At 39.2% G+C, this 27540-nt stretch overlaps 3 protein-coding genes across 3 annotated transcripts; 2 read left to right on the top strand and 1 right to left on the bottom strand.

Annotated features, from left to right (window-relative positions):
• Positions 1-376: 376 nt before the first annotated feature.
• On the bottom strand, positions 377-17807 carry LOC134745407 (histone-lysine N-methyltransferase E(z)). Its single transcript, XM_063679447.1, has 16 exons — positions 17567-17807; positions 17280-17463; positions 16681-16896; positions 15716-15819; positions 14253-14467; positions 13226-13389; positions 9498-9598; positions 8951-9080; positions 8086-8163; positions 7119-7249; positions 6367-6515; positions 5686-5792; positions 4800-4950; positions 4395-4585; positions 2537-2702; positions 377-1638 (listed from the first exon to the last, which is right to left on the bottom strand). The coding sequence occupies exons 1-16, from the start codon at positions 17639-17641 to the stop codon at positions 1578-1580; spliced, it is 2223 nt and encodes a 740-aa protein (XP_063535517.1). The 5' UTR covers positions 17642-17807; the 3' UTR covers positions 377-1577.
• Positions 17808-17919: 112 nt separating this feature from the next.
• LOC134745340 (cytochrome c oxidase subunit 6B2) lies at positions 17920-27463 on the top strand. Its single transcript, XM_063679355.1, has 3 exons — positions 17920-18076; positions 24025-24108; positions 27147-27463. Exons 2-3 carry the CDS (start codon positions 24029-24031, stop codon positions 27313-27315), a joined length of 249 nt encoding a protein of 82 aa, XP_063535425.1. The 5' UTR covers positions 17920-18076; positions 24025-24028; the 3' UTR covers positions 27316-27463.
• On the top strand, positions 18149-24006 carry LOC134745339 (serine/arginine repetitive matrix protein 2). The gene has a single exon (XM_063679354.1). It carries the CDS (start codon positions 18377-18379, stop codon positions 20312-20314), a length of 1938 nt encoding a protein of 645 aa, XP_063535424.1. The 5' UTR covers positions 18149-18376; the 3' UTR covers positions 20315-24006.
• Positions 27464-27540: the final 77 nt, after the last annotated feature.

Below are 27540 nucleotides of genomic sequence, written 5' to 3'. Positions count from 1 at the left end.
CAGATTCAGTGTCAGGGAAAGCTATTTGGGTATTTGTACTATATTTTATTGTTATTATATTAAATGTTTATACTCTTTTGAGTAAGAAATAAGTTTGTTTTTTATAACCATTTAATTTGTTTCACCCTAATTTTGTTCAACTTTGCACAATGATATTTGGTCCATATTGGCATAATAACCCTCTAGTGCATATATTTTTTTTGTTTAGATTTGAACTTTAACTAATGTCAATAGAGTTCAATATTATAATTGCCATACATGGCTTCGTATAAACTAGTGGTTTCACAGATTTAAGCGCAAAGCACAATGAACTAGCGTTAAAACATTATACTTTAATTCATTATAAGTTGGGGTTTAAAAAAAGGAAAACATTCCATGAAATTTCAACGGTTTTATTAACATGTAAAAGTACAAAGTCATTAATCATAAGTCAAAAGGAACAGAAAACACACTATGCCTAATATCGTTCATACGTATAAATACAATTATAGCAAAGAACATTAAAAACGGGTCTTTATGCATAAAATGTTCCATGTTTTGCTTAACTATCAGGTTGCCTCTAACAACAAGGCATCTGGCCTTGACAAAAGAATACAGTTCGTACCCTTTGTCATTGCTTTTGAGTGTAAGTCAACGGGCGTTTTGTGATGTTAAACATAATGCCTATTGTGACGGAAAAATCCTTATATACCAATACTAGGACAGGAAATATAGTCTGTCATTTAAACATCTTAAAAAACTAGTGGAACATAACGTGCGTATTGAATGTTTCACAGCTCGTCTAAAACCATTTTTAAAATGGCCCAAAAAACAAAAGACATGTTCAATTCCTCATACATTATAACACTAATCCTTCAACTAATAGGAGACATGATGGCCGACCCAAGCAAAATCTTATAAAACGTTACGATGCGCGAGAGGGGCGGGAGGGGGTGTTGGAACAAGGCGTAACGTAATGTTTTTTTTTTATGAAATAAAATACATATATCACGCCTATTTCCCGGAGGGGAAGGCAGAGACCACGTATTTCCACTTGCTACGATCCTGACATACCTCTTACGCATAACATTCCTCATACAAGCTCGCTCATTTCTTCAATTTTATGATTATACTTTGCTGAAAATAATTGTGACTTTTACGTAAAATGGTCACTTTGGTGTTGCGTAACTTTTAGGTAGGGGGAGTACACAAAAATCTTCGAAAATTATATTACGTAATATTTGAACGCCCCCTTACTGATTGTACCGCCACGTGAGGCGGTCGCGGCCCTTGGGGCGCACGTAGGGCCGCGAGCGCGTCGCCCGCGCCCCCCTACTGCCGCGCCTACTAGCAGACACCGGTCCCCTCCCCGTATCCCCACTACCCGCACCGTTGCCTCCTGTGCTACTCCTGGACCCGTTACTGCCATTATTTCCACTACTCTTCGAGTTACCGTTGCTTTCAGTGTTCCCGCTTCTAGAATTCTCGTTGCCCATGGTGCTGGGCTTGTGGCCGTTGCTGCCACTGCTGCTGCCGGCGGGGGTGGTGGGGGTGGGGGGCGTGCGAGGGGGGAGGGCGCGTTGCAGTTTGGTTTGTTCTCATAAGAATTCCATCTCGCGCTCGATTCCGACGAATTTGAGCTGTTCCGTCGGCCCGTATCTGAAATAAATATGAACGATTAAAATTGTATTAAAAAATCTATTTTGATGTTATCACGACTTTCGCAGCAGTGAATCCGCATGGCAAAATTATCAGTAAAAAGTGGCTCCGGTTTTTTGACGAAGGCCAATATGTCGACACTCTTAGCAAGTGTTTTGAATCAAAGTGACCTATTTTTCAGACTTATTTTCTATTTTCATCTTTATCGCATCCTTAAGGCTGATGGATGTGACTACTGTGGTATTAACAAACACGATGACAGGCCCTATACGAGCTGACCTGTACAATATGGCTCTAGCTAGTGTAGTGGCTTGACTGTTTTTGTGTCTGCCCAACGCGTTTCCGTAAAACTCTCCTCTTTCTCGCCATGTGTCCAATAATTACAAGACGGCTCAGAAAAAACTAAGGACACATTTGGATTTATCAAAGTACCTGTAACCGAAAAAGAGCTCCTCTCCAGGCTCATTATCGCGCTTGGCGAAGATACCGTTACGGTGGTCGCCGTTCACCATCATGAATGACATAGCCGTTTTAATGGTGGTTCACGGATCTTGTTGCTTTTATGAAACCAGCTGGAGGAAGTTGAACTCTTGACCCAAACATGGCACTAAGAGTGCTATCAAACTGGGAACCCGATTTGACTCAAAGTTAGCACCGACTCTGAAATATATTTGCTAAGGTCCTTTAAAACCTGACCTGACTGAGGTGGTTGACCTTTCGAATGCCAAGAACACCTAAAGTCGTCGTTACTAGTCGTGCCCACAGCGCCGACAACTATAGGTGTTATGGCGGACGCTGTCAAATTAACCTTCACACTTTCATTAGCTCGCTTGCGTCCGGGACCTTGGCGTGTGTGACGTTTTTGTTTATAACATAAAGCGTTGAAAGGGTTAAGTACCTGTAATCGAAGAAGAGCTCCTCTCCAGGCTGGATGGCGCGCTTGGCGAAGATACCGATGCGGTGGTCGCCGTTCACCATCATGACCTTGGCGTAGCAGTTGGGGTTGATGGAGTGGTTCGCGAAACGGATCTTGTTGCCTTTACGGGTCGCGTCCACCACGAAATCTGAGAACATGCAATACACTTACATTAAATGTGAGAGTAATATGTGGTAACGTATTGACAAGTATTGTTACTAATCTTGTTAATATAATATTGTCTTCGGTTACCGCGATAGTTAATAGTTAGTATGAAAACGGATTATAATTTATATCGCATATATTGAACCGGTGAGCTCCTGTCTTCACTTTCCATCAGGTGGGACTGGGGCCAATCGCCGATCAGTTTATAAAAAAAAAAAATTGAATTTATAATACATCCCGACGTTTCGAACCCTTTACAGCGTTCGTGGTCAACTGGTGACTGAGGAAAAGCTACATAATCCGTTTTCATAGTTTTATTTCATAATCTTGTTATTAATCAATTATGACTTGATAGAACATTGTTTAAACGAGGATAAATTACATACTCACGATCCAACTCTACAGATAATTCAGGCCCCAATACAGGTGGCATTGCTACTGACTTCAAATGAGCATGCTTGGCGGACGCAAACGGTTTCCATTTGGTGGGCCTCTCATTCCGTCTGACGGGACTCCTATTCGACTAGACTAGCTTGGGATTACGATTCCTTTGAATGCACAGCTGATAGGCTTACCTTACACCAAAGATTAGATTAGATTAATTTAAAATTAATTAATTAGATTAATTTAAATTAAAGACTGGCTCAGGAAAGAAAGGACTGGCAATTACTCCACCGACAAGAGCAAAGCTCTTAAGTGATGATGATGATGATGAGATTAATTTATTTCTTATTGGGAATTACATGATATTTAACAATGACACAATGTATCTAAATAACATGAACTCACAAAAAGATCGTCAAATTGTAAAAAATAATAATTCAGTAAAATAATAAAAAAAAAAATAAAAAAAAAAAAAAAAAAAAATTAAAAGTCAAATACAGTGAGATAAAATGTCAGAAAGTAATGATAGTTATACTAAACACAATGTCAAAGATTATCTCTTCAGAGTATAAATAAGCGGTCAAAATATATATATTGCTAGGGCACCCTAGTTAATATAATGTCAGAATTAATAATAGTATTGCAAAGTCAAATTAAAATTAAATTCTAATGTCTAAAGAGGATATAATAAGATAGAGCGGTACTGTCATAGTAAATTTTGTAGCCACAGTAAATTCACTGCCATCTATCGAACACACGATTAAAACCAAAAATAAAAATATCAAAAAATGTATTTATATATGGATAAATGATTTTTTTTATTTGTAATATTTGCATTAATTATTTTTATATTATTTTGAACGAAACCGTCAACGCCATCTATACGAGAGTAGGCCAAAGGTAATGGCGCCATCTGATCGAAAATAAAATTTTCTTGTTTTTATATGCACGTTTTTTCCTTAGACTGTATCCATCTATTACGGATATCCACCGCACCTTACAGAAAACCGCAGCCAAATAACACTAGACCCTACTCATAGTGTTGAGTTCCTGCCGGTAAGGTTGCCAGAGCTCAACGAGGGAGAGGAGTGTTAGGGTCGGCAACGCGCGTGTAATATCTCCGGTGTTGCAGGCGTCCATAGGCTACGGCAACTGCTTACCATCAGGCGGGCCGTATGCTTGATTGCCACCGACGTGGTATATAAAAAAAAACGGAGATCTCTATCTTTGCTTACACTGACTCAAGACTCAATCTGAGTGAACTGTGTCAAAGTCGATTTGACGAACTCACCGTTGTTCAGGTTGAACAGGAAGGAGCACATGTACTTGTCGTACACCTTGCCGCGGCGGTCGGCCTCGTCCTGTGAGATCACCTCGCCGCAGTATTCGCTGATGAACTCGTTCTTGTGTGCGGCCTCTTTCAGGAAGATGCCCCAACCGGCCACGTCGGATGGCGCTAGGAGTAGGTGCTTGTGAAGGCCGCTGGAAAAGAAGTAAATAAGTTTGAATATGCCTAAAAGGTTCTATACAGTTTTATTGTTTGTCTTACGCGGCTCTAGATCTACTGGGAAATTTTACCGGTACGAGGATTGATTCAATCAGTTACCTACCGTTCATAATCACTCGCCGACTGTCCGCCCCACACTGTATGCAGAGGTCGTGCATTCCGTACACCCTAGTGTTGTATATAACTCACCGTTGTACGGACACATTGCGGCAACAGACCGGACTGTCCGCCCCACACTGTATGCAGAGGTCGGGATCGCATTCCCGGACGCCGAGGTAGCACGGGCACTGCTTGGTGTTGCACGATGCTTTGCAGCGGCAGCCGGGGAATCGATTCTGACCTAAATAACAAATATGTAGAGTTCATTTTTGTTAATTGGAGAACTTACATAATATTGTCTTCGGTTACCGCGATAGTTACTCATGAAATAAAACTATGAAAACGGATTATATCGCGTATATTGAATTTATAATACATCCCGACGTTTCGAACCCTTTACAGCGTTCGTGGTCAACGGGTGACTGAGGAAAAATTACAAAGTGCAAAAATACCCACATACTAAAATAATGAACAATCAGAGAGCTTACGTAAAATGGGAAAAATGTGGAATAAAAAATAGATTAAAAATCAATAGCTTTGTTTTCAATGATTTTCGTCATACTTTTAGTAGCCGAAAACGACCGAAAATGGAATTTCCCTAATAAAATACGTTGTGTACCTTACGAAAAGGTACAATCGCCCAAACATACGTTCATCCATGATACGACTCTAATCTCACTAATAACAAAAATGTAAAAAAAAATTATAAACATACAAAATAAAATGGCAACAATGGCCGAATAGATGAAATTTGGCACACAAATAGGTTATACCATATGGAGCAAACAGGAGTTGGTACTTTGTAAGGGTATAGGTTAGGTTAGGTTAGGTTAGGTTAGGTTAGGTTAGCGGGCGAAAGCTAATAGATTTTTAGAAAATTCCTAATTCAAAAACTAAAAAATGGCTCCTGGAACTTATAAGTGTTGTGTGTGCTGACACTAAGGCAACATTTTTTAGAGAAAAAGTGCGAACTCACAATCACTGGAGCATTGGCAGAACTTCTCGCAGAAGTTCTGCGACTGTAGGCACGGGCACATCGAGTCGCATGGCTGGTTCGGATGCTCGCACGGAGTGTAGTTGAATCTGTAATAATATTTTTTTTTTCAACTTATTCAGCCTGCAAAAGTCTCAGTTGGTTGGTTGTACGCTTGTGTAATTTCGCATTTTACGTTATACTACTAAAATATGTGTCGCATAGTTGTGCGGCTTAACTGGTTAGTTAAGTCATATCCACGGGACGCGTTAGAGGATGAAGAATCATTGTAATTTTCCACCGCAGAGGCCACATAGCTGAGGTTGGTCTGGTCCTGGCCACAGAATAACTAACAGTACTACCGTCCTGGCTGCGCACCGCCTTACGGTCACTCGGATTATTTCAATCAAGGTAAAAAAGACTTCGAAAAGCTACTAACTACCAACTTGAGTAGCTACTCAGCTAAACTATTTAGCTGAACGTGAGCAATACATGAGAGAAGCTTTTGTATTTTGTTATTAGTTAGTACTGTGTTTGATTAAAAGAGTGAATTATAGTTACACATGCTGCGAGTGGGAGTCCTTCTTGAGTTGTATCTTGCGCCAATGCACGAGAGACGATGATTCTTCTTGCGAGGCGGGGTGAGTTCAGACATCGTTCTTCTTGACCCATGTTCATACTTACACGTGATGCGAGTTGGAGTCCTTCTTGAGCTGTATCTTGCGGCAGTGCACGGACCAGAGACGATGCTTCTTCTTCTTCTTGCGGGGCGGGGTTAGTTCGGCCTCTACTCGGCATTCTTCTTGCCCCGTGTTGATCCAGTATGTGTATACCTGTGGGATAAGAATAATGAGAATGTATTAGGACTAAAGTTGAGAACATTTTCGGGTTGTATAAGCGATGTCGAGTTAAAATTAGTCTCTGTCAATGTTTAGAGTACCTTTTTATAGTTTTTCGTAAATAACTCGTAAACGGTAGCCCATAGCAAAAAATAGAAGTAATTGTGTAGAGCGCGGAAGAGGGATTGGTCCGAGCCCGTCCACTCGGATTGAATGTCACTGTCATACCTGATGGAAGGCATTAAACGTCGCATGTCCTGTATTTACTTGTTGGCAGGTCTTAGAGCATGACCTGCGCGATGGCGCAGTAGGTACAGGCGAACACCTTGTGTAGAGCGCTAAAGAGGGATTGGTCCGAGCCCGTCCACTCGGATTGAATGTCACTGTCATACCTGATGGAAGGCATTAAACGTCGCATGTCCTGTATTTACCTGTTGGCAGGTCTTGGAGAGCATGACCTGCGCGATGGCGCAGTAGTTACAGGCGAACACCTTGTGTAGAGCGCGGAAGAGGGATTGGTCTGAACCCGTCCACTCGGATTGGATGTCACTGTCATACCTGATGGAAGGCATTAAGCGTCGCATGTCCTGTATTTACCTGTTGGCAGGTCTTGGAGAGCATGACCTGCGCGATGGCGCAGTAGTTACAGGCGAACACCTTGTGTAGAGCGCGGAAGAGAGATTGGTCCGAGCCCGTCCACTCGGATTGGATGTCGCCCACTGTCAGACCTGGTGAAAGACCTTCGTAAATCATTTTGACACAGTTTCTAACTTCCGATTGTGCTACAGTAAATATCATACCAAGACTAAGAGCTTAAACCAGAATCATTATAATTATGTATTCAGCGACGAGCAAGGCAAACGAGCAGACGGATCGTCTGATGGTAAGCGATTAGCGCCGCCCATGGATACCCACACCAGAGGGGTTGTACGTTGCCGGCTTTAAGATGGGAGTCCGCTCTTTCTCTTTCGTGAAGGTTTGATCGCATCGGTCCGGAAATACTGCAGGCGACAGTTCATTCCACAGTTTAGTTGTGCGAGGCAGGAAGTTTCTGGAGAAACGCACAGTAAGGGACTGCCAACCATCTAAGTGGTGAAGATGGAAATGTTGTGTATGTATGTATGTATAAACTCTTTATTGTACAAAGACATAGAACACAAATATGGCACAGAAATAGGCAGTACAAAGGCGAACTTATCCCTTTAAGGGATTTCTTCCAGTTAACCTTTGAGTAGATGAGAATTGATGAAGAACGGTAAACAGATATAGCACTGCGTACAATAGACTAGAGGAAAGTCAATAAATTTATAAAAGAGGGCGAAAATAAATAAAATAAGGTAAAAATTTGAAGTAACAGTATAACAAATATATATAATACCTACGTTATATATGTATAATAAATATACATCCATAGTCACAAACAGTTAATTCTGGTCCGATAGCCACAGTTTCCTTAACTGCCCCTTAAGCGATGCAACGGACCGCGAGACGGAGTATCTATAGTGTTACACGTGTTGGTCGCTGCGTGGTGCGTGCTACGTGTAGCTGTAGACGGAGTGCTCACCGAGCGCGTTGTAGGCGGGCTCGACGGGCGCGCCGGGCTTGGCGAGCGCGCCGCTCCACCCGGCTGCGCTGCTGCTGCCTAAGGGGTTAACAATTATTGTCAATAACGAAAATATAGGGTCAGTTGTTGACCAACCACACTTGACAGACTGATCAACATCACTCAGTAGATAACTATGAAGAGTATGAAGATTCTCGTTCAATCAAATTTAGTGAACTCTTTAACTGTGACGATTAAACGGTTTGGTGCAACCGACCCTCAGTCTAGCAAAGCAACTTTGGAAATAAACAAAGGGTAACTTTCGTGCATCTCTCATTACTTTTATTTTAGTTTGTGAGTTTTTCTACTAACAAAGGATATTTGCCAGACTATTGAAACTTGTGTTCTTCCTTCAGCATTCTCGTAGGATTGGTCTTAAGGTTTATTCTTGCAATTGCTACACTACTACACTAGTTGGGAGAGGAAAATAGAGTCCGGTTGCAAACCGTTTGAAATCATGTGTAAGGGACGAATGATGAAAACACTAGCAGCTGAAAGCTGATGCGTGTATATCACTGCACTTGTTTGTTGTAAGGGATATTTCATAGTTATTAGCTGAGTAACGTAAAACAATCAGTTAATTTTGCTCGCAAACTGTCTCAAGACTCGTTTCATGTATGCGTAACATAAAAAGTAGTTTAATCAGAAGAAGTTTCCCTTCGGAAATCGGTTGCTATCGTTGCTGTCTTCGGAGTTCGGAGGATGTGTCGTTGGGCGAGTCCATCGAGTTGGACTTGCCCTTGTCTTCTTCGCCGGCCGCTTTTTCGCGCGTTAGCTTCTTTCTTTTGCGCTCCTAGTATGAATAGATATTTTAACGTTAACTTACCTTTGGGAAAACGGTTGCTATCGTTGCTGTCTTCTGAGGAAGCGTCGTTGGGCGAGTCCATCGAGTTGGACTTGCCCTTGTCTTCTTCGCCGGCTGCTTTTTCGCGCGCCAGCTTCTCTCTTATGCCGTCCTATTAGTATGTACAAATAAATAAGGTCACACCAGTGAAACTGGTCAATTTGTACATTTTAACCAGATATGTCCATACATAGTGGCCCGATTTCAGAGCCTAGAGAGTGTCCCAGTATAATTTTTATTTTATTACATACGGCGTTTTGGCATAAATGTAATAAGATTTTTAAGAAACTAAGTTAATTTTACTTTCATGGCCACTTACTTTTCATTTAAATTTGCAAAATATTTATAAACTGTTGCCTATTTAACCTATGCAATTAATGATTGTTGAATTTGTGACAAAGATTTTCTTCTTAATTATAACAACTTCATTACAATCAAAAGATTCCAACGACAAAAGATACAAATTGAGAATCTTCTAATTTTTTTAAGTCGGTTAATAATAATACAGGCTGTAATTAACGTAACTTACCAGCAACACGTAGCAGCTGGGCCCGCAAGGTTCAGAAAAGGGCTTCAGGTCGGGGCCCTTTCGTTTGTTCAGGTTGGGCCCCGGGTGGCACGCCTGCAAACCTGTCACAGTCAAAAATATTGTACAAATGAAAGCAAATCGTACAAACGTTTAACTGAACATAAACAGATTTTATATAGCAGAAATGTGGTTTGCGAATGATGAGTATTGATGACTACTGTTTTTATGGGTGGATCGACTTTTTTGTTGTTATTCTCCCATCAGCCAGGCGACAATATTAGCATAGTTTGTTAGAAGAAATCTTACGCCATGTTGTACTAATATGCTGATTAGATGACCCATCATGGAAAGGGTTTAAAACTGCATTAAAATATGTTTGGTTATTTTATATACCATAAAGTGGTACCAAAACCAGGGTTTTAAGGAAAACGTTGATTCATCCTTTATACACGAACGTTCATAAATCTCATAATCATAAGTATTTGCCCAAGTGCCCATTATGTTTTGATTATTTATGACTGAAAATTAATAACTAGATCAATATAAACACGATAGTAAATATAAAATTATTACCTCTTGAAAAAAAAACGCCACTTATAAAAACTCGAAAACAAACATTTCTGAGACCAAAATATCTTGAATATGGCTGACATTATATTCAACACTCATTTCTGAAAACTACTTGCTTGGCTCCATTGGAGAAGGTATTAGGGAAGGCATTCAGATAAAAATCGAAATTTAACTCAAAAGGGCAAATACATAGCGGTATTGTTGTTTAGTTTCAATAGTTTCTTCCCTTGTAATAGCGGCAACGGAACTTTTTGATTATTTGTTTATACATGGAATAGAAAATAGTAATAAAAAAATGAGTGATATTAAAAAAATATCAATATAAAGTACCAATCTGATAGATTATAAACAATAGCTAATATATTTTTTTATTGATAAAACGTGCAAATAGCTTATACCCAAGATCTAAATAGCTACTTATGATATGATAAGTGATAATAGATGAAGTGAAATATTTGTTGTAATATAATGGTTTATATTATAACCATGCCAACATATAAATAAATATAATATAATATACGTTATGTGTATAAATATTAATAGTTAAGTAAGCCACAGGTATAAATAATATTTTTTTTAATGTACACGTCTAAGTTCAAGTTTAAACTGGTTTGCCACAAAGGTACGACTTTGTGGCAAAGAGCTTTAAAATGTTACATTTTATTTAAAAAATTCTGTAAGAAATCCCTACATTGCTCTTTTATTTACAACTTGTGCTAGACGTGTTTTTAGGAGTATGGCTAACGAATGTTGAACAAATCAAATTTCGAGGTTGGTCCCATTTTGAAGTCATCACTCCTACGTTCTACGTACTGTTCCACCGTGCATAACCATTTGAAAACTCGTTTAATGGTTATAGTATTCTCGCGTACCCAATTCTAAACGCAATCAGCAAGGACACTGAACTTAAACCCTACGAAGTGCTACACATGAAGAAGTAAAGTAAATCTGTATGAAAATAACCTGTAGATAAATTGACCAACATTATTGAATTTTATTTGTTCAACTTACATACAGATTTAGTGCATAATTGTTTTCCATCGTACTTTCTCGGAAACGTTCGTATTTGTATGCTACTTCCGTCAACCTCAGTACTTTTTATACCGAGACTGACTATAATAGCAAGACACGTTCGTACGTTTCCGTGAAAATACGATGGAAAATAATTATGAACTACAACTGCACTGCCTTTAGACGTCCACAGACATTGCAACAAAACGAATGAGATTTTCAAAACATTGCCGGCTAAGTAGGTGCAACGGATTGCAGCGATCGATCAAATTCCGTAATGTATCGAAAATCGCATGCGATTTGTTGCAAAGTGAGTGGAGCCCTTATGTCTGGTAATGAGAATGCATGACGTGTGAGCGCGGCCTTACCTGCCGGCTGGGCTCCTGCCGCAAACAGAAACACAACGTCAGCGACCATTCCACTATGTATACTTATGGCGTTATTCATAAACGCATTACCGGCCTGAATTAGCTATGAATCGTATGTCTTTATCTGTCATTTTGACTTATGTATTTGTAAGAAAAGGATAAAACATAATTTAACTAAATCAGGCCCGTAAAGTTTTATGAATAAGGGGCTTAGTATGTACCACTTCACTGAGACGCTTTGTGAAAGTGCGCGACACTGAACATGTGATATAGCCTCGTTATCTAATTAGAAACTTTCATGAAACAAATAAGGAAGCATTTCTCTTGTTTCATTCCTTTTCAAAACACAACGAAATTCATTCCAATTTACTTATCAATAAATAGATGAAAAACTTTATTTGACTCCATGACCAGTCATTTTCTCGCTAACATCATGTAGCGCTAAATTCCATTCCAACCCGCGCACTAAGCCCAAAACGTCTGAGTTCAAGAGCAAACCTTCAAGTCTTGATAGGCGAAAAAATTAAATAGTCACTCCGAAAGCCAATTAGGTGCTAATAAAATATTGATTACAAAGAGGTATTTTTTCACCTAATCTTGACAGTAATAATATCATAATTATAATTAATTAATTATTAGTATAAGTACACACACTCGAAATATCTAAGCAAAAATACACACAATTGCAGTACAATGCACTTTTGCAAGTGTAATACAGATACTTAAATGATACACAAAGTACAATAAAATAAGTAATTCGTGAATACTTTAAACACGCGTATTTTTATCAAAAAACCGTCTGGTTAGGTACTTATAAGTATTTAAAGTGGAACAAGGCGATCCACAAATATAACAAGACGTTCCAAAAATGGACCATAGCGTTCCATAAATGGTACGAGGTGTTGATCAAATGGCACAAATCGTTCCACAAATGGCACAAGGCGTTACCCAAAGGAAACAAGGTATTCCACGAATAGAATGAGGCGTTCTTCAAATGGCACAAGGCGTTCCACAAAGGGAACAAAGCACCTCACAATTAGAACAAGTTGTTGCAACCATGAATTCGAATTCGAAGGTTTTCAAATTGATACTCAAGATGCAAGAAGCTGTCGTATTTGAAGCAACGCCGACAGAACTGTGTGTGGCAGGAGTGCATGGCCTGGGTGCCTAGCCAACTCGCGTCATCTCTCTCTCTATCACTTTTCCATATTAGTGAGACAGAGACAGTTGCCTTTCGTTCGCTATGGAGCGTAAACGATTGGCACGTTGGCTAGGTACCCTGGTCTCTGGCATAGGCCTCAGCGAGAGGCCCGTTAATTTTGGCCGTATATATAAAAGTCAATTATTATCAAATATCAACTTCTATTGGAACGACGCACGGCGAATAAAATATAAATAAGAACAAGGCGTTCCACGAATGGCACAAGGTGATCCACAAATGGAACAAAGAGTTCCATAAAAAAAAACAAATCCACAAATGTACCAAGGCGTTCCATAAATGTACAGATGTAGTGCATATTAATCTTTTTCCATCGTATTTTCACGGAAACGTATACGTAACGTTATTTCAATCAATCGCAGTACAAAAGGTACTTAGGCTGACTGAAGTAGCGTGACAAATACGAACGTTTCCGAGAAAATACGATGGAAAAAGATTATGCAGTACATCTGTACCAAGGCGTTCCATAAATGGAACGAGGCGCTCCAAACAAAACAAAATTTCCAGCCATGAAATTCGATGTTCCACTTTTTGTATCATAATTTTTCAGGTATACTTACGATGCAAAAAGCAGTCGTACTTGAAGCAACGGCGGCAGAACAGAGTGTGGAAGGAGTGCATGGTCTGGTCTCTGGCCACGCTCTCGGCGAGAGGGCCGTCGATGTTGGGAGTACATTCGGGCGGCAACGCGTCCGGGTCGCTGCGGGATGTTAGCTCGATGTACCTGGGATTAATACCACTGATTAAATAACAGTACTGTAGAGCCAGGATGTTGCGAATATTCGCATCCGCATCCACAAACGCGGAACTTCCGCATTATTTTCAACATCCGCATCCGCATAAAATCGATGCGAAGCTTAATGCGGATGCGGATGTGGAACAGGTAGGTACAGGAACGTCTTAGCGGCGGCGTAAGTGCTAGGTAATTTCGTCATTAGCCAATAGGAAACTCGTTTCGTTTTTGTGTCCGTCATAAGCTAATATGACGAACAGCGACAAGAAGTGGAAAGTTTGTTTTTTTAGGACTTTAGTATAGTAAGTTTCGCTTTTTTATTTATAAAAATGACTAAAGTGTAATAATTGACGTTTTTTGTGCCTAATTTCAACATCCACATCCACAGATCCACTTTAAAAATCCGCATCTGCTTTCGCGTCCGCGGATGTCAAAAAATCGGCATCCGCAACATCCCTGCTGTACAGTAGAGGTTGGATTGGGATTGGATATAATCTTCTTCATCACTTACGCGAGAAGGGTCAAAAACACGTTATGAGTGCAGACCGTGGACCTAAATAGACTTGTTTTCAGTTTTTTAGCCCAACCGAATATTCGGTTCAGCTCATACCGAACCGGCCGAATTTAATTCGGCAAAGTAAATATTCGGCCCATCTCTATCGATACATTTGTATCTCACATCTACGTATTGCTGCGTCCCGGTCATCAGTTACTGAATTAAGTAAGGTGTGTAAAGCACTTTAGTATTCTATAAAATAATAGTATAATCACAAACAAGCAAATCTTGTCCGCCTGTATATTTGTATTTGTTCAACACATGCAACAAGATACCATAGCAAATGAAGTATACTGACTTTTCCCGGAGTTCCTGCGGCGTGCCCTTGTCGGGGAACTGCGTGGAGATGGCCTGGAAGATGATGAAGATGGGGAACTGCTTCTCCAAGTCCGCTCCTTCTTTGTCCTTCTCCTTTTCTTTGTCCTTTTCTTTATCTTTGTCTTTTTCCTTTTCTTTGTCCTTTTCCTTTTCTTTGTCTTTTTCCTTGTCTTTTTGCTCTTTGTTTAATTCTTTCTGTTTGATAAGCGAAAATGGAAGAATAAGTGATTTTTTATTAGAGGTGAAATAGCTATAAAATTATTTGAATTATAGCTATATTTAGCTAGTTTGTAAGCGATTTGGTTCAACTGTTATGCTTATAAATGCAATAAATAAACAATAAACAATAAAAATGGGTATGATGAGCAGGCATCGTAAGCTGCGAGCGAAATCCATTGAAGTACTAGGGTTGTAACTGGTTGTCATACGTCATTTCAATGGATTTCGCTCGCAGTTTACGATATCTGATGATGACACAGGAATAAGAGTAACAATAGATAAAGATAAGTTATGTGTATATCAATTTCTTGGAACCCCAAACAAACGGCTTTTTTAGTAGATAACTATTATTATGGTGGCTATACCTATGGAAGGCATATCAACAACCTTTAATCTAATATTTTTCTATGTTTGATAGTCTTCATCTTTCATTTGATTGGAATAACTTTTTCTCAGCCTCCTGCTTTTCCTCCTAGTCTAGAAATCAAATGTAATTACATTGGATGGTACTAAGAGCTTAAACTGGCTTGAATAAAAAAACCGGCCAAGTGCGAGTCGGACTCACGCACAAAGGGTTCCCCACTTAATTTTTTTTTCTGTTTTTATTATTTGTTGTTATAGCGGCAACAGAAATACATCATCTGTGAAAATTTCAACTGTCTAGCTATCACGGTTCATGAGAATCATGAGATACAGCCTGGTGACAGACGAATAGACAGACGGACGGACAGCGGAGTCTTAGTAATAGGGTCCCGTGGTACGGAACCCGTGGTATACCCGTGGGTAAAACATAGAGAAACCTGTACATAATTTAACACCACAATTTTATTGTACCTATGTTATCACAATAGGGGATATTACTGCAATGTTCTGCCACCAGAGTGCAGGACTAGCCTTTTTAGTAAACCATAGAGTAACTTATACATACTGTACCTTTAACAGGTTTTTGACAAATTTTCAGAGATAATAAAATATGACATTGATGCATCAAGGCGGTTTGCTTACAGAGGACCTACCGGGAAACGCGAATCCGAAAATTCGTTATCTGCCTCTTTATCACTCGAATATGAAAGAGTGACAGAGATGATAGATAAAGAAATTTTCTTGTTTCACGATAGACCCTCAAATTGTGGTAGTGGCGCCCTGGCGCCCCCTACGCAGAGTTTCGCGTAATATTCCCTATTAAATAGATTCTGATTCTTAAGTTTTGCTGTTTGTACAAACCTCGCGCCGCTCGTCGGCGACTTCGTCACGCGTCTGGTAGGTCATGAGCGCGTGCACCAGCTCCACAAACAACTGGTCGTCGATGAAACCCCCTTCCTTGTCGCCTGTGACAGAATTGTACGTTTAATTTGACATAAACAAGTCAGAATACGAGTGTATCGCCCCTAGGCTCAGATTTCTCCTTAATTTCGAGTTTTTAGTTCTTGTTGAGCCATTTTTACATTATTGATCCTACAACTCAACCCCATTGGCAGACCAGCTTGCACCATGGATTCTAAATTACAGCTCCAATTAACTCCGAATATGGTTTGCTACCCTAAATTAAGTTGTCTCTCTCCAGCTCTATTGCAGAAAAATTGTATAAACAAATCTCGAGCAGTAAATAAGAAAGCCGCAGATCACATGTTTGTCGACTTCGGCTTCGCCTCGGCCGACAATTACGCAAAATGGCAGGTAAAACAGATTTTATTTTGTTTCTTTTGTACTGGTAACCAACTGCTTTTATGTATTAGTTTTCTGGTTATTTGCCAAACCAAAATGTTAAAAATAACTATTGGTACTTAAGTCATGATCACGATTCATCAATGAATTGTATGAAATCTGAAAAGCATGAATGTGTGAGAGCAAGGCTTTTGTGAATCCTATCTGTTATAAGCCATAGCCAATAGTCTTTTTGGTTTAATTTACCTTACAAACCATGGAGAGGAAGCATTTGTGCACCATACACCATTGTGTATACATATTACATATGTAGTTTTTGAACAAAGGTTTTATTCTTTAAATTATCAAAATGTTTCAATTAGGATATTCCATTTAAAGCTTTTTAGTTATTCCCACTAGTTACCACCAAGTTGTCACCAGTGGTAACTACTGGGATTTTTTTATTCCCACTTTTTACCACTGGTATGTACTGGGAAAAGGTGGGAATTTTTTCAACAAAAAAAAAATGGAGTAAGCCAATGTACCATGCACTTTCCCGTCGTAGTTCTTAATGAGCTCCTCGATGAAAGTACCATCCTGGTCCAGGACCTCGTCGCCCATGTATGGGATGTTGTGCAGAACCGTTTCATCTTCCACCATGAAGTTCTTCTGTGTCGGAGCCCAAGTGTACATTGTGGGGATTGGGTTGACCGAGTTGATTATGTGGATCGGTACTTGTTGGGTTGTGACAATGCCGGAAGCTGTAATTTTAAGATAAATGAATAATTATTAGCCCTTGCATTATTCTTATTTTATTATTTGTAAAGCAGGCAGGCAGTTGAAATAACTGATAATGCCTGTATTCCATTTGCATTGTGCTTATCTAATTTATTCTTAAACTCATTGACATATATTACAATAATTGGAACTAAATTCTTAAGTGTTTAAACAACCACAAGAAAACCCATGTAATATTAAAAGTACAGCATTTTAAGTAAAAAAATAATTTTGTATTTGTATTCCTAATAACAATGACCTATTGTTGAATGTAAAATCATACTAGGTGACTACTGTATTCAAACAGTTCTACAGCATTACTATCTGTGTTCATGTACCCTTACAAATCTAAATAAATACTACTAACCATCTGTGCAAGTTACTTCAGCCTTCTTCATGTGCCCCTCGTGGCTCGGATTTGGCGCCGGCGGAGGCCAGAAAGGTCGCCGCCCGCGCTCTGCTAACTCTGCATCGCGCGTTTCCAGAGCCTCCGACATTAGACGCAAGTTTCGCGCCCATGCTACCTTCACTTCATCCGCTCGTTTGAATCGCTAAAACCAACCATTTTAATATGCAAAATGTTAAAGACTAGATTCCACAGCAAGAAATTTGTTTAATAAAGAATATCAACAAAATCAAAACAAAGGTACTTGCCTTCACTTGGCGGAGACGCATATATTCGGACTTCACGCGTTTCTTCCATTCTGCTGAAACCTTCGATTTACTCATGGCGGGTTGAAATAGTAATTATTCACTCATGAGGCTAACACCCTGCAGGAATTAAACAAGATAATATATGCAAAATTGAGCGTCCACCGGTAAAACGAGCAGGCGGGTGGCGGATACCAAGCTTGAACTTGAAGCATAGCATACGGGCGGAGCGGCAGCTGGGCGGGGTAAAAGTGACAGTGACAGCAGAGTAGAGAGGAATGTTTGTCTATAGTTTAGTTAGAGATGTAATCATGTAATGGCGTAATGCATCGATACAAACCACAGAATACAAACCGTAAAGTTGTGAAAAAAGGAAAAGGTTTTTTTACTATGGTGTCTTGCATTGACTTTCTTGTCTATGATTCGATCTATAATGTTTATGGGCATTTGAGGCGAGTGTACGCTGCCATTTTTCCACGATATAAATTGGACAGTAAAGTAAATTAAAACAAGGTGAGCATGGACAGAAAGGTATTTCTTATATATTTTAAGTCCATATCATACGCTTTATAACGCATGCACTGTCTGATTATTTTTCGCATAAAAGGCTACGGATTACGTAATTTATGTTGTTCCTCGTCATAACTTTAACACCTATCGTATCATGTATGACAAGAGCTAGTCTACGTACATTCGAAGGCGTCTCGGATTCGGGTCATTTAGAGTTGTTGTCTACACCGAAAAGTTATTCTGTTTGTAGGTGTGTGCATACCTACAAACTGCTCCAGGTTATGCGAAGAGGCTTATTAAAGTATGTCATATCGCGGCGCATGGGACGGCGGGCCGCCTGGCGCCGAGGCGGAGTATGCGCCGCCCTACGCAGGGGGCGCCGCCCCACCGCCTCCGCCCGTCATGCCCACCACGGACCCCTGGACGGGCGTCAGCTATAGTCAGTATGGACCTCCTCCCTCCTATGACTATCAGAACTACGGCGCTGCCAACTACAACTACAATTACGACGCTAACTACTACCAGCGCCCGCCTGAGAACTACTATCAGAAATATCCTGAGTCGAGAGATGCATACTCCCGGGATGGTTATGACAATGCGCCCAGGCCGTCTACCCGGCCAAGGTCTCCTGCAGAAATTATTGTAGTAAAAAGACGTAGATCATACTCTAGAAGTGTTAGTCCTTTTGAAAAGAAAGATAGGGCATATTCAAGAAAAAGAAATAGCTATGATGAGGGCCGGAAGACAAGATCTCATAGTAGGTCAAATCAAGTTAAGAGAGAAAAGTATTCTTCCAGTGACCGCTCCAGCTCTAGGTCCTCATCTAGATTGTCTCGTAAGAAGGTAAAGGGCAGGAGGACCTCCTCTGACTCATCTGGGTCAAATGACTCATATAAAAAACGAGTAGCTAGAAAAATTAAAACTCGCGAACATTCTTACACTCCACCTCTGAAGAAATCTTCATCACATTCTAGAAATAGATCTATGTCTAAACGCTCACCAAGTAAGGATCATTCTTCCAGTAAGTCTCCTAGGTTAAGGCATGATAAGGAAAAAGACATCAAAGGAAAAGGCAAATTGCTTCTCAGTAAGGACAAAGCTAAGAAAACAAGGGATGTTATAACTCCTCCAAGAAAAATAAAAGAGGAACCTAAGACCCCTCCGCCAAGGCAAAAGCAGCCATCAATAACTCCACCTAGGAGCTATCAAGCTATCAAAAAGGAGCGATCAACAACACCACCTAAGAAAAAGCGCCCGACTACACCAGTCCGGAAAAATAGAGACAGCTCTCTAACACCGCCTAAAAGTTATGCTAGAAGCCGGTCCTCGTCCAGCTCCGGGTCGGGTTCTCGGTCACCAACACCGAAGCCTAAAAGCAAACGCAATCGCCGCTCGAGATCGTCCTCCAGATCGTCGAAATCAAGGTCTAGGTCAAGATCGAAGCGGCATAGGTCACGGACGAAGAGTCGCTCCAAACGGCGATCTGTAAGCAAGAGCACTCGCTCTAAGCGACAATCAATAAGCAAGAGCAGCCGGCCTAAACGGCGCTCCGTAAGCAAGAGCAGTCGCTCCCGGAGCCCCTCTAAATCCAGAGGAAGACGCAGTAGGAGTAAATCGTCAAAGTCGCGTTCCCACTCTAAGAGCTCACGCTCTAGCAGAAGCCATAGCGGAACACCGAGCGAAGAACGTCGAGGGCAATTCACTGTTGCTGACCGTAAGCGGTTCTGGAAGCTTCATCGTAGTAGGCAAGAAGAAAAAAGGAAGGAAAAGCCAGAATCTCCACCTAAAGAGGTTAAACCTCCACCAGGGGCTATTGAACCAGCACAAGTTGATGATATAGAATATGGTGATCCACCTGATGTTGAAGGGCCAAACTTTGCTGAACTTTTACCTGCTTGTCCGGCTGACCTTCAGCAACCATCGTCTTCTAAATCCAAGCCAGGCCCGATACCAATTAAAAACGATGGCAGCTTTTTGGAAATGTTCAAGAAGATGCAAGAGGAAACTAAGAAAGTTGAGGAGAAGAAACCGGAAATTAAAAAACCGGTTTTACCTTTCATTGGGAAGAGGCGAGGCGGGCGCGTGCTTAAGACTGGTCTAGTAAAAAAAGCAAAAGCTATAGAAGAACAACTTGCCGATAACGCTCCTAAGGACGCTTGGTCCCTTTATATGCAGGAGGTCAAGAAATACAGAGAAACCTCGTGTGAGGAGGAACGCAAAACGCGACCTCTGGTCAAATAATGTAGCTGCTAAAATCAATTTAATGTTGTCTGTCTAGTATATTTTAGTCTTTTCTTAATAAAATTAGTTTTATAATAAAGTACTTTGAATGATACTCGCTTTCTGGGTAGGGTGACTAGTGCAAAATCTCGTATGGTTGAAATTGATTTAGAATATTTATATGAAAATACATATTATATAAATTTCATTACAGTTTGCATCTTCTTGCCTACACAGTAAGGTTGATGTTCTTAATTAGTAAATCTTAAACAATTTTAACCATACTTAAGGTGAAACTTGCATTTCACGAGTACATTAATACATTGTTTTTAAGTTTGTACCATCAGCATTTGAATGTTTTGATTTATTGTTGTTATACTGGATTCTAATAAGAAAATAATAATACAATTCTATTAAGATAAATAACAATATAAAACATTTCATTTAATTTTATTACTGTGATAATATACCTATTATCACGTTGATAAACTAAAAAAATCCAAAAGTACCTATGCATACAATTTTGTAATTAACTGTAATGGTACAAACCTAAAAGAATTGATTATTTTATTAGAAGTGAAATAATTACAGTATTGTCTTGCTCTAAAAATATAGCAATAACTATTAAACTCATCTTATGTATAACCTACGGAAGCTCGAATTTGTTCATCAATAAGTATTGTATGTTGCTATGCTATGTACTAATAACGGAAATATATGTAAAAACATGTGTGCATTTTTATAAAACCTGAGCGAATTAGATTATCATGATTAGACTAAGCTCGAGAATGATTATAAATTTTTTAAAAGAAAGTAGGTGAGAACAAAAAATAAGTTATGTGACAAATAGGTAACCCTTTCATCGCCAAGAAGGTTATTCCCACTAGTTACCACCAAGTTGTTACCAGTGGTAACTACTGGGATTTTTTTTACCACTGGTAACTACTGTTTTTTTATTTTTTTCCCAGTACTTACCACCAACATAGAATACTATAAATATAGAGGCTTTAATAAATAACTATAAGTCTATAATGTTTTAGTAAAGTAGCAAAGTGAACAAACAATGCCTAAACATAAACTCGGGGCTTGATTTACCCACAGGCTAACAAGGCCTAGGGCGCAAGAGGGCGCGGCGGCGGCTCTGAGTTGAGACAAGCGGGGGGCGGATATACATAGTCAGCCTAGGGCGGTCAGAACTCTAAGTCAGGCCCTGCATAAACTGTTTAATTAATAAAATCACTTGAGAATGGATAATGAAAAAAATCCAAATGGATAATTAAATTTGTCCTTAACTATTTTAGTTTTTGCACTTGTACCGGTTAAACTGTTTTAATATTTTTTCGTTTGTTACCAGTGGTAATAGGTGGGGAAAAAACTCCCAGTAGTTACCACTGGTAACAACTTGGTGGTAACTAGTGGGAATAACCCGCCAAGAATGCTTAAAGTCGTGAGGCAGCAAGCCCAAAATAACTGACTAACTCTGTCATAATAACCCATCCTTTCAAGTTAAAATGCGACCTCTAGTAAAGATGCTGGCATTAGTTTGACTTTATTTTAAGGTAAATTTTGGCGGTAAAAGGGTTATAATATTTTCCCTAGAATTATTGTAATGTTATTGTTTTTTTTATTTATCATTATGAAATTTATTTACGTGTTCCAAGTTCATAACGGCGCCACTAACCGAATGCTGTGCTGATAACTGTTGGCACGAAAGAAATCAAACTATGTTTTAAGTCATAACATACACAAGTCTTGAAAAATTCGAGTAATTTGCGGTTGCCGCATATTAATGGCTAGTTAAGAGGCCGTAATCGATTTTGGAGCAAAAATGTAAAATTGATAGATTTAGTCGTTGAAATTATACACGTTTTGTTACGTAATATCTAAATAACAAGTATTGGCTTCTGTTAGCACGTCTTCTCATCTTGCCTTTTAATAATGAGGTCGCGAGCGTGCGTCACCGGTAATATATGAAAAGACGGGCAGTTTTTAAAAATTCATCAAAAATTTTATGTGGTAAATTACACAAATTCATGTATAAGAATTGTTTCAGCAAATGTTGTAGATTGTTTAAGTATCAAAATTACGTTGATATTAAGTCGATTTTCAGAGAAATTGTCACTTGTTTTGAAGTAATTTCTGGAGAAAATTGATTTCGTCTAACTTTCATTTACACTACTTCAAAGTCATAATAATAAAAATGTAGTCTGATAAACGTCAAGTACAAGATATGTGTAATACGAAATTACCATGTTTAGCCGTCCAAACTTTACGAAATTTACAAATAAGAGCGACAAAAATCAGTGTTTTACGCGCGTTTACCTAAACGTCCATCAGAAAAGCAAACATAACTAATTTAGTGAGTCTGTTTTCAAAAAATTAATCTGATAAAAGGTAAGATAAGAAGACGTGCTAATAGAAACCAGTACTTGTTATTTCAATTAGGTAACAAAAGGTGTACAATTTCACCGACGAAATCTATCAATTTTACATTTTTGCGACTAAAATCGACACCGGCCTCTTAAGCCCTAAAGTACGATTCCCATCGAACGGGCGGATTGGGAACGCATTTCACATTTGTACGGCTCAAGCCGGTCGGCTTCTCGCGGACGGCTCCGGACGGACTCCATCGCTTCTGCCATACATAATGTATAAGAACATTAAGGCAGGTTTTAGTGTCACGCGGACCGTCCGTGCGGATCGCTCCGCACCGCCAAATTGTAAGAGATACCTGTCACTAAAACCCTTCCTGAAATTAATACATATTGGTCCGGTGCAGAGCAATCGTACAGGTTTTTAAAGGGTCTGCAACGCGCGTGTAATATCTCCGGTGTTGCAGGCGTCCATAGGCTACGGTAACTGCTTACCATCGGGCCGTATGCTTGATTGCCACCGACGTGGTATAAAAAAATAAAAAATCGGCACGGACGGTCCGCGTGACACTAAAACCCGCCTAAAAATACGCTCCGGCGCGGCCTGACTCCAGCGGTCAGTGGGAATCGTACATTACTCATTTGATAGTTCTAACATCTAGCGTGATACAATTAAAATAAAACTGCACGGACTTGGAAATGGATGGAATGGATGAAAGTATACGATTATGTTTATGAATGTAAATATTCATGTTTGTTTACAGTATATATTTTTAGAGCTTTATAGCTGCAAGTTACCTACCTAGTTGGGAGTTGGCAGACTTGGGAGTTGTTAAGTACTGATACCTACAGTATTTCCTGTTAACATTTCGGTGTAGACTTACCTATCGAGTCCTGTTTAATAGCTCCATTCAAAGTGTGGTGCCCTTTACACCATCACCTCAGTTTTTATTCGTGCCCTTTAGTTACACAAAATCAAATCATAAGCCAGGGTAATTGCATCTATGGGGCAAATGCAACTACTCTAAAAATACGACAATAAATTCTAGAGCTACAGCCACTGAACTTGTAATCATGGCACATTTTCACCAGTCAAGAGTTCACCCATGGTATAAGATAAGTAGCTGTAACTCTAGTCTCACTTCTTGTATTTTTAGAGTAGTTGCAATGCAGCTGACCTTGCCTAAGTATTTGGAACAACCGTAGCCTTCTCTAATAGCGTTAAGATTTTTTTATTCGACATCAGCAGTGTATCGTGCGTTATTTTATGTACCATGTTTATCTCTATAGCTGGTTATTTTATACCGTTAAACATGACTTTAATAAAGAATTATGAAGATATTTGTGGTTTCTTTGCAGCAAAATGCCTGAGATGATCAAATCGCCCGACCAGATCAAAACCGCGCCCTTCGACCCGCGGTTCCCTAACCAAAACCAGACTAAGTGAGTATTCATATCCTCCTATGTCCCGATGTCTATTTAAAAGGTCAAATTCGAATCTAATTTTGAACTATTATCCTGAAATAAAAGGTTCCAAATTCAAAACTGCATAAATGACTGGGACTTATAGGACTTGCAGTTATACCCATTGTCATCGTGTCAGGATCTGATGATGGGAGCCTGGAGAAATCAGGGAACTCTTTATATACTAGGTAATTTATGATCCTTAATGACAAAAAGGTTGGTCATACCAAAGATTCAATTATTGCATGTGGAAAGTTTAAGAAAAATTGTGCTAGTTTAATTTATATTTTATTGGCTTATTTCTTGATCTAAGTTCTGCCTTTGACTCCGTGGACCATGTTATATACTCCTGAAAAAACTAGACTTCTATGGAGTTTGGAGGGGCAAAGCTTACGGTCTACTACGCAGTTATCTGCAAGACATAAATCAATATGTTGAGATCAAAGATATATGTATATCTTGTATAATGTATGTACATTGCGGCTGTATAATATCAACTAAGTCTGGTCTATTAAAGGTTGGCAGAAGGCAGAGGTGTACCGCAAGGATCAATTTTAGGCCCTATGCCATTTAACATACACGATTAAACGATATTCTATCTTCAATTATGTTTTCCTCTCACTAGCTCGGAAAGTTGTCTTTTATCCTTTAAAACAAGCGGGGAAAAACGCAATTTATCCACTAGTGGGGAAAGTAATTTGACCTTGGATTGGATTGGAGCGTGTTTAAGTAGCTTGACAGATAGCAAAACGTAAAACGCTCATAATAATGGTTAGTTCGATATTAATTATCATTAAACAAATGGTTTGAGAATCTAATAAAAAATACCAAATTTAGCTTTATTTAATGATTTTATGTCATAAACTTTAAAGTTCCATTAGAAACGTTTGTTTTTTAATAATGATGTTAAATATAATTCGGAACGCACAAGTTGAGTCGATGCAATTTCAAAACGCATCATTGACATTTCATACGTCAGAAATGTCAACATTGTCAACAAAATTTTTACTTAAAAACTTCTCACGTAAAAATACAGAATTTCCAGTTTTTTGTTATAATATCGTAAAAAAATGAGTGATTCCAGTGATGAAGATGATCTAACGCCTGTGGATGTCGCACTTTCCTCGCTATAGTGAGGTGAAAAGTTTTGTGTTACACACGGGTGCAAATGTATTTTACTTCTCGTGTAAAAGCTTTGAATCCTTTCGCTTGCTCGTGTTTCAATTCCACACTCGCGGGTAAAATACAACTTTGCACCCTTGTATAACAAATAACTATTTCAATGTAGTGCCGAACTGCAATATAATTATTTTTGCCGATGAAACAAATGCCGTTATTCATGCCGATTAGTGATCACGTAGTAGAACTTACTGAAATAGTTAATTTTGCTTTAAACTAATATATATATAACATATAATCTCTGCTTGAACATAGACAAGACCCAAATAATGTTATTTAAACAAAACTCCAAAATAACTGACAGACTTTACATCATTATGAACGGATCCACTATAGAAATAGTTGAAAATGTTAAGTTTTGGCATACGTCTCGACTTAAACTGGGTACAGGAGCTGGAATGTATAGAAAACGTAGTTAATTTAGCATGCCACATGCCACGCCTTGAGAAGCCTTAGACGACATTAGTGTAGAATTGTAGATCAACTAAATATAGTATATCATGCTCTAATTTAATTGCGGTATAGCCTTATGTTTTGGGGTAACAGTTTCAGTTATAACGTGAACAGAGCTCTAACCGCTTAAAATGGGCTAAGAACTATAATATTTCGAATTCCACCGTGGGTCTCTTGTAGGAAGGACTGTATCGTTTATTATAAATACAACTTAGCCGTTTTTTTGGTATTACATGTTTGCACATGCGTAACTTTTTCCATTTTTTCCTTTAATATAAAATTTGGTTTGTATTGCACATGTGTTTAATTAGTGCTAAATAAGGTACACATTTCGTCCTGTGAGCTCGACGTAAAGCATATAGTTTAGACAAAATTTACCCAATCCTCCCGAGTAACAATAACGATTTCGGACAAATACTACAAGAAAATTTACGATGTGCGAAGAAAATGATATTACACAAAAAAATTGTACTATGCGAACCGCAACTACACATGATTCGTAAAGCGAAACATCTGGGCATCGTCCTTATCATTTCTTTTAGTAAAAAAAAGTTTTGGATCTGTGCATGGTGGCCTTTTAGAGAATATGGCATGTTACTTACAACAATTCCGACTTTGACATCCAATATACTATCATGGAGCTTTTCTATCGACCCGCTCTAATGATGGTTCAACGCCATGAATGTCCGTTAGGCTTTGGTTTTTAGCTGTCTCCCTCATTTCGCTTGCATCAGAAATTGAAGGTAAGAATAGTGAAATAATGCAAGATTTCATAGGTCCACCCGCCAACCTGACGTCAGGTTGGCGGGTGGACCTTGTTTTGAGGCTAGCTTCATCGTTTTAGGGATAGATATACTGATTTCTAATGAAAGTTTACACAGGTACACTGAAGGTACAATATGCATACTTTTAGTGCGGTATAATGCAAGATTTCATAGGTCCTGACGTCAGAATGGCGGGTGGATCTTTTTTGTTACATATCTCGTTTTAGGGAAAAGTACACTGGTTTTTATTAAAGGTACACAGAAGGTACAATATGTTTATTAATATTTCGTTGAAATCGCTGAGGTCCACCCGTCATCCTGACGCTTACCAATAAGCTGTTACGGCTTTGAAAAATTTCAAGTCTTATAAAACGCGAACCATCATAAACGTAAAATGGCCGTCGTGCCCTTGGTATCAATTGCTTGATAAGATTAGCGGGGCTACAACTACAATGGTCATGGTGTTAGTTTTATTTTAGTAATCGTTATGCTTTATCTCGTTTTTGACTAAAGATGTCATCAAATTAATGCCCAAAATGACAAGAAACACAGACTTTACGACATTACCATAAGGTTTAATTTCACCCAGCCTATTTTTATCACAACTCCTTACCATTCCAGATACTGCTACCAGAGCTACCTGGACTTCTATCGCTGCCAGAAGGTCCGAGGCGATAAGTACGAGCCATGCCAGTACTTCAAACGCGTCTTCACCTCCCTTTGCCCCATCGATTGGGTTGAGAAGTGGGACTCCCAGCGTAGCGAGGGCACATTCCCTGGCAGGATCTAAACTACCATTGTATACGGACCAATTAATTGTACAATGAATGACATGGGTTGTTGTGCAATAAATTGATCCGTAGTCTGGAACATTCTGTGTTAATTTATGTTACGACTTAGGTCAAAGTGATTTAGGAAATTAAATGAGTTAAATCGAACTTGGCGTTTTTTTTTTTTACGTTAACTAAGTTTCGGGCCACTCTTTACGCGTTAAATTTTCGGGCACAGATGGGAA

The sequence above is a fragment of the Cydia strobilella genome, chromosome 11 (assembly GCF_947568885.1).
Source record: "Cydia strobilella chromosome 11, ilCydStro3.1, whole genome shotgun sequence".
Taxonomy (NCBI): domain Eukaryota; kingdom Metazoa; phylum Arthropoda; class Insecta; order Lepidoptera; family Tortricidae; genus Cydia; species Cydia strobilella.
Note: the sequence above shows the minus strand (reverse complement) of the source record. Positions and strands in the feature narration are given on the sequence as shown.

What these genes read in the sequence shown, in the direction of transcription:
- LOC134745407 (XM_063679447.1), bottom strand. Translation starts at nt 17,641, where the DNA reads ATGAGTAAATCGAAGGTTTCAGCAGAATGGAAGAAACGCGTGAAGTCC. An exon ending in CCGCAGGAACTCCGGGAAAA is followed by an intron (nt 13,390 to 14,252) that starts GTCAGTATACTT and finishes TATTAATCCCAG; the next exon opens with GTACATCGAGCTAACATCCC. An exon ending in TAGCAACCGTTTTCCCAAAG is followed by an intron (nt 8,164 to 8,950) that starts GTAAGTTAACGT and finishes TTAACCCCTTAG; the next exon opens with GCAGCAGCAGCGCAGCCGGG.
- LOC134745339 (XM_063679354.1), top strand. Translation starts at nt 18,377, where the DNA reads ATGTCATATCGCGGCGCATGGGACGGCGGGCCGCCTGGCGCCGAGGCG.
- LOC134745340 (XM_063679355.1), top strand. Translation starts at nt 24,029, where the DNA reads ATGCCTGAGATGATCAAATCGCCCGACCAGATCAAAACCGCGCCCTTC. An exon ending in CCTAACCAAAACCAGACTAA is followed by an intron (nt 24,109 to 27,146) that starts GTGAGTATTCAT and finishes TTACCATTCCAG; the next exon opens with ATACTGCTACCAGAGCTACC.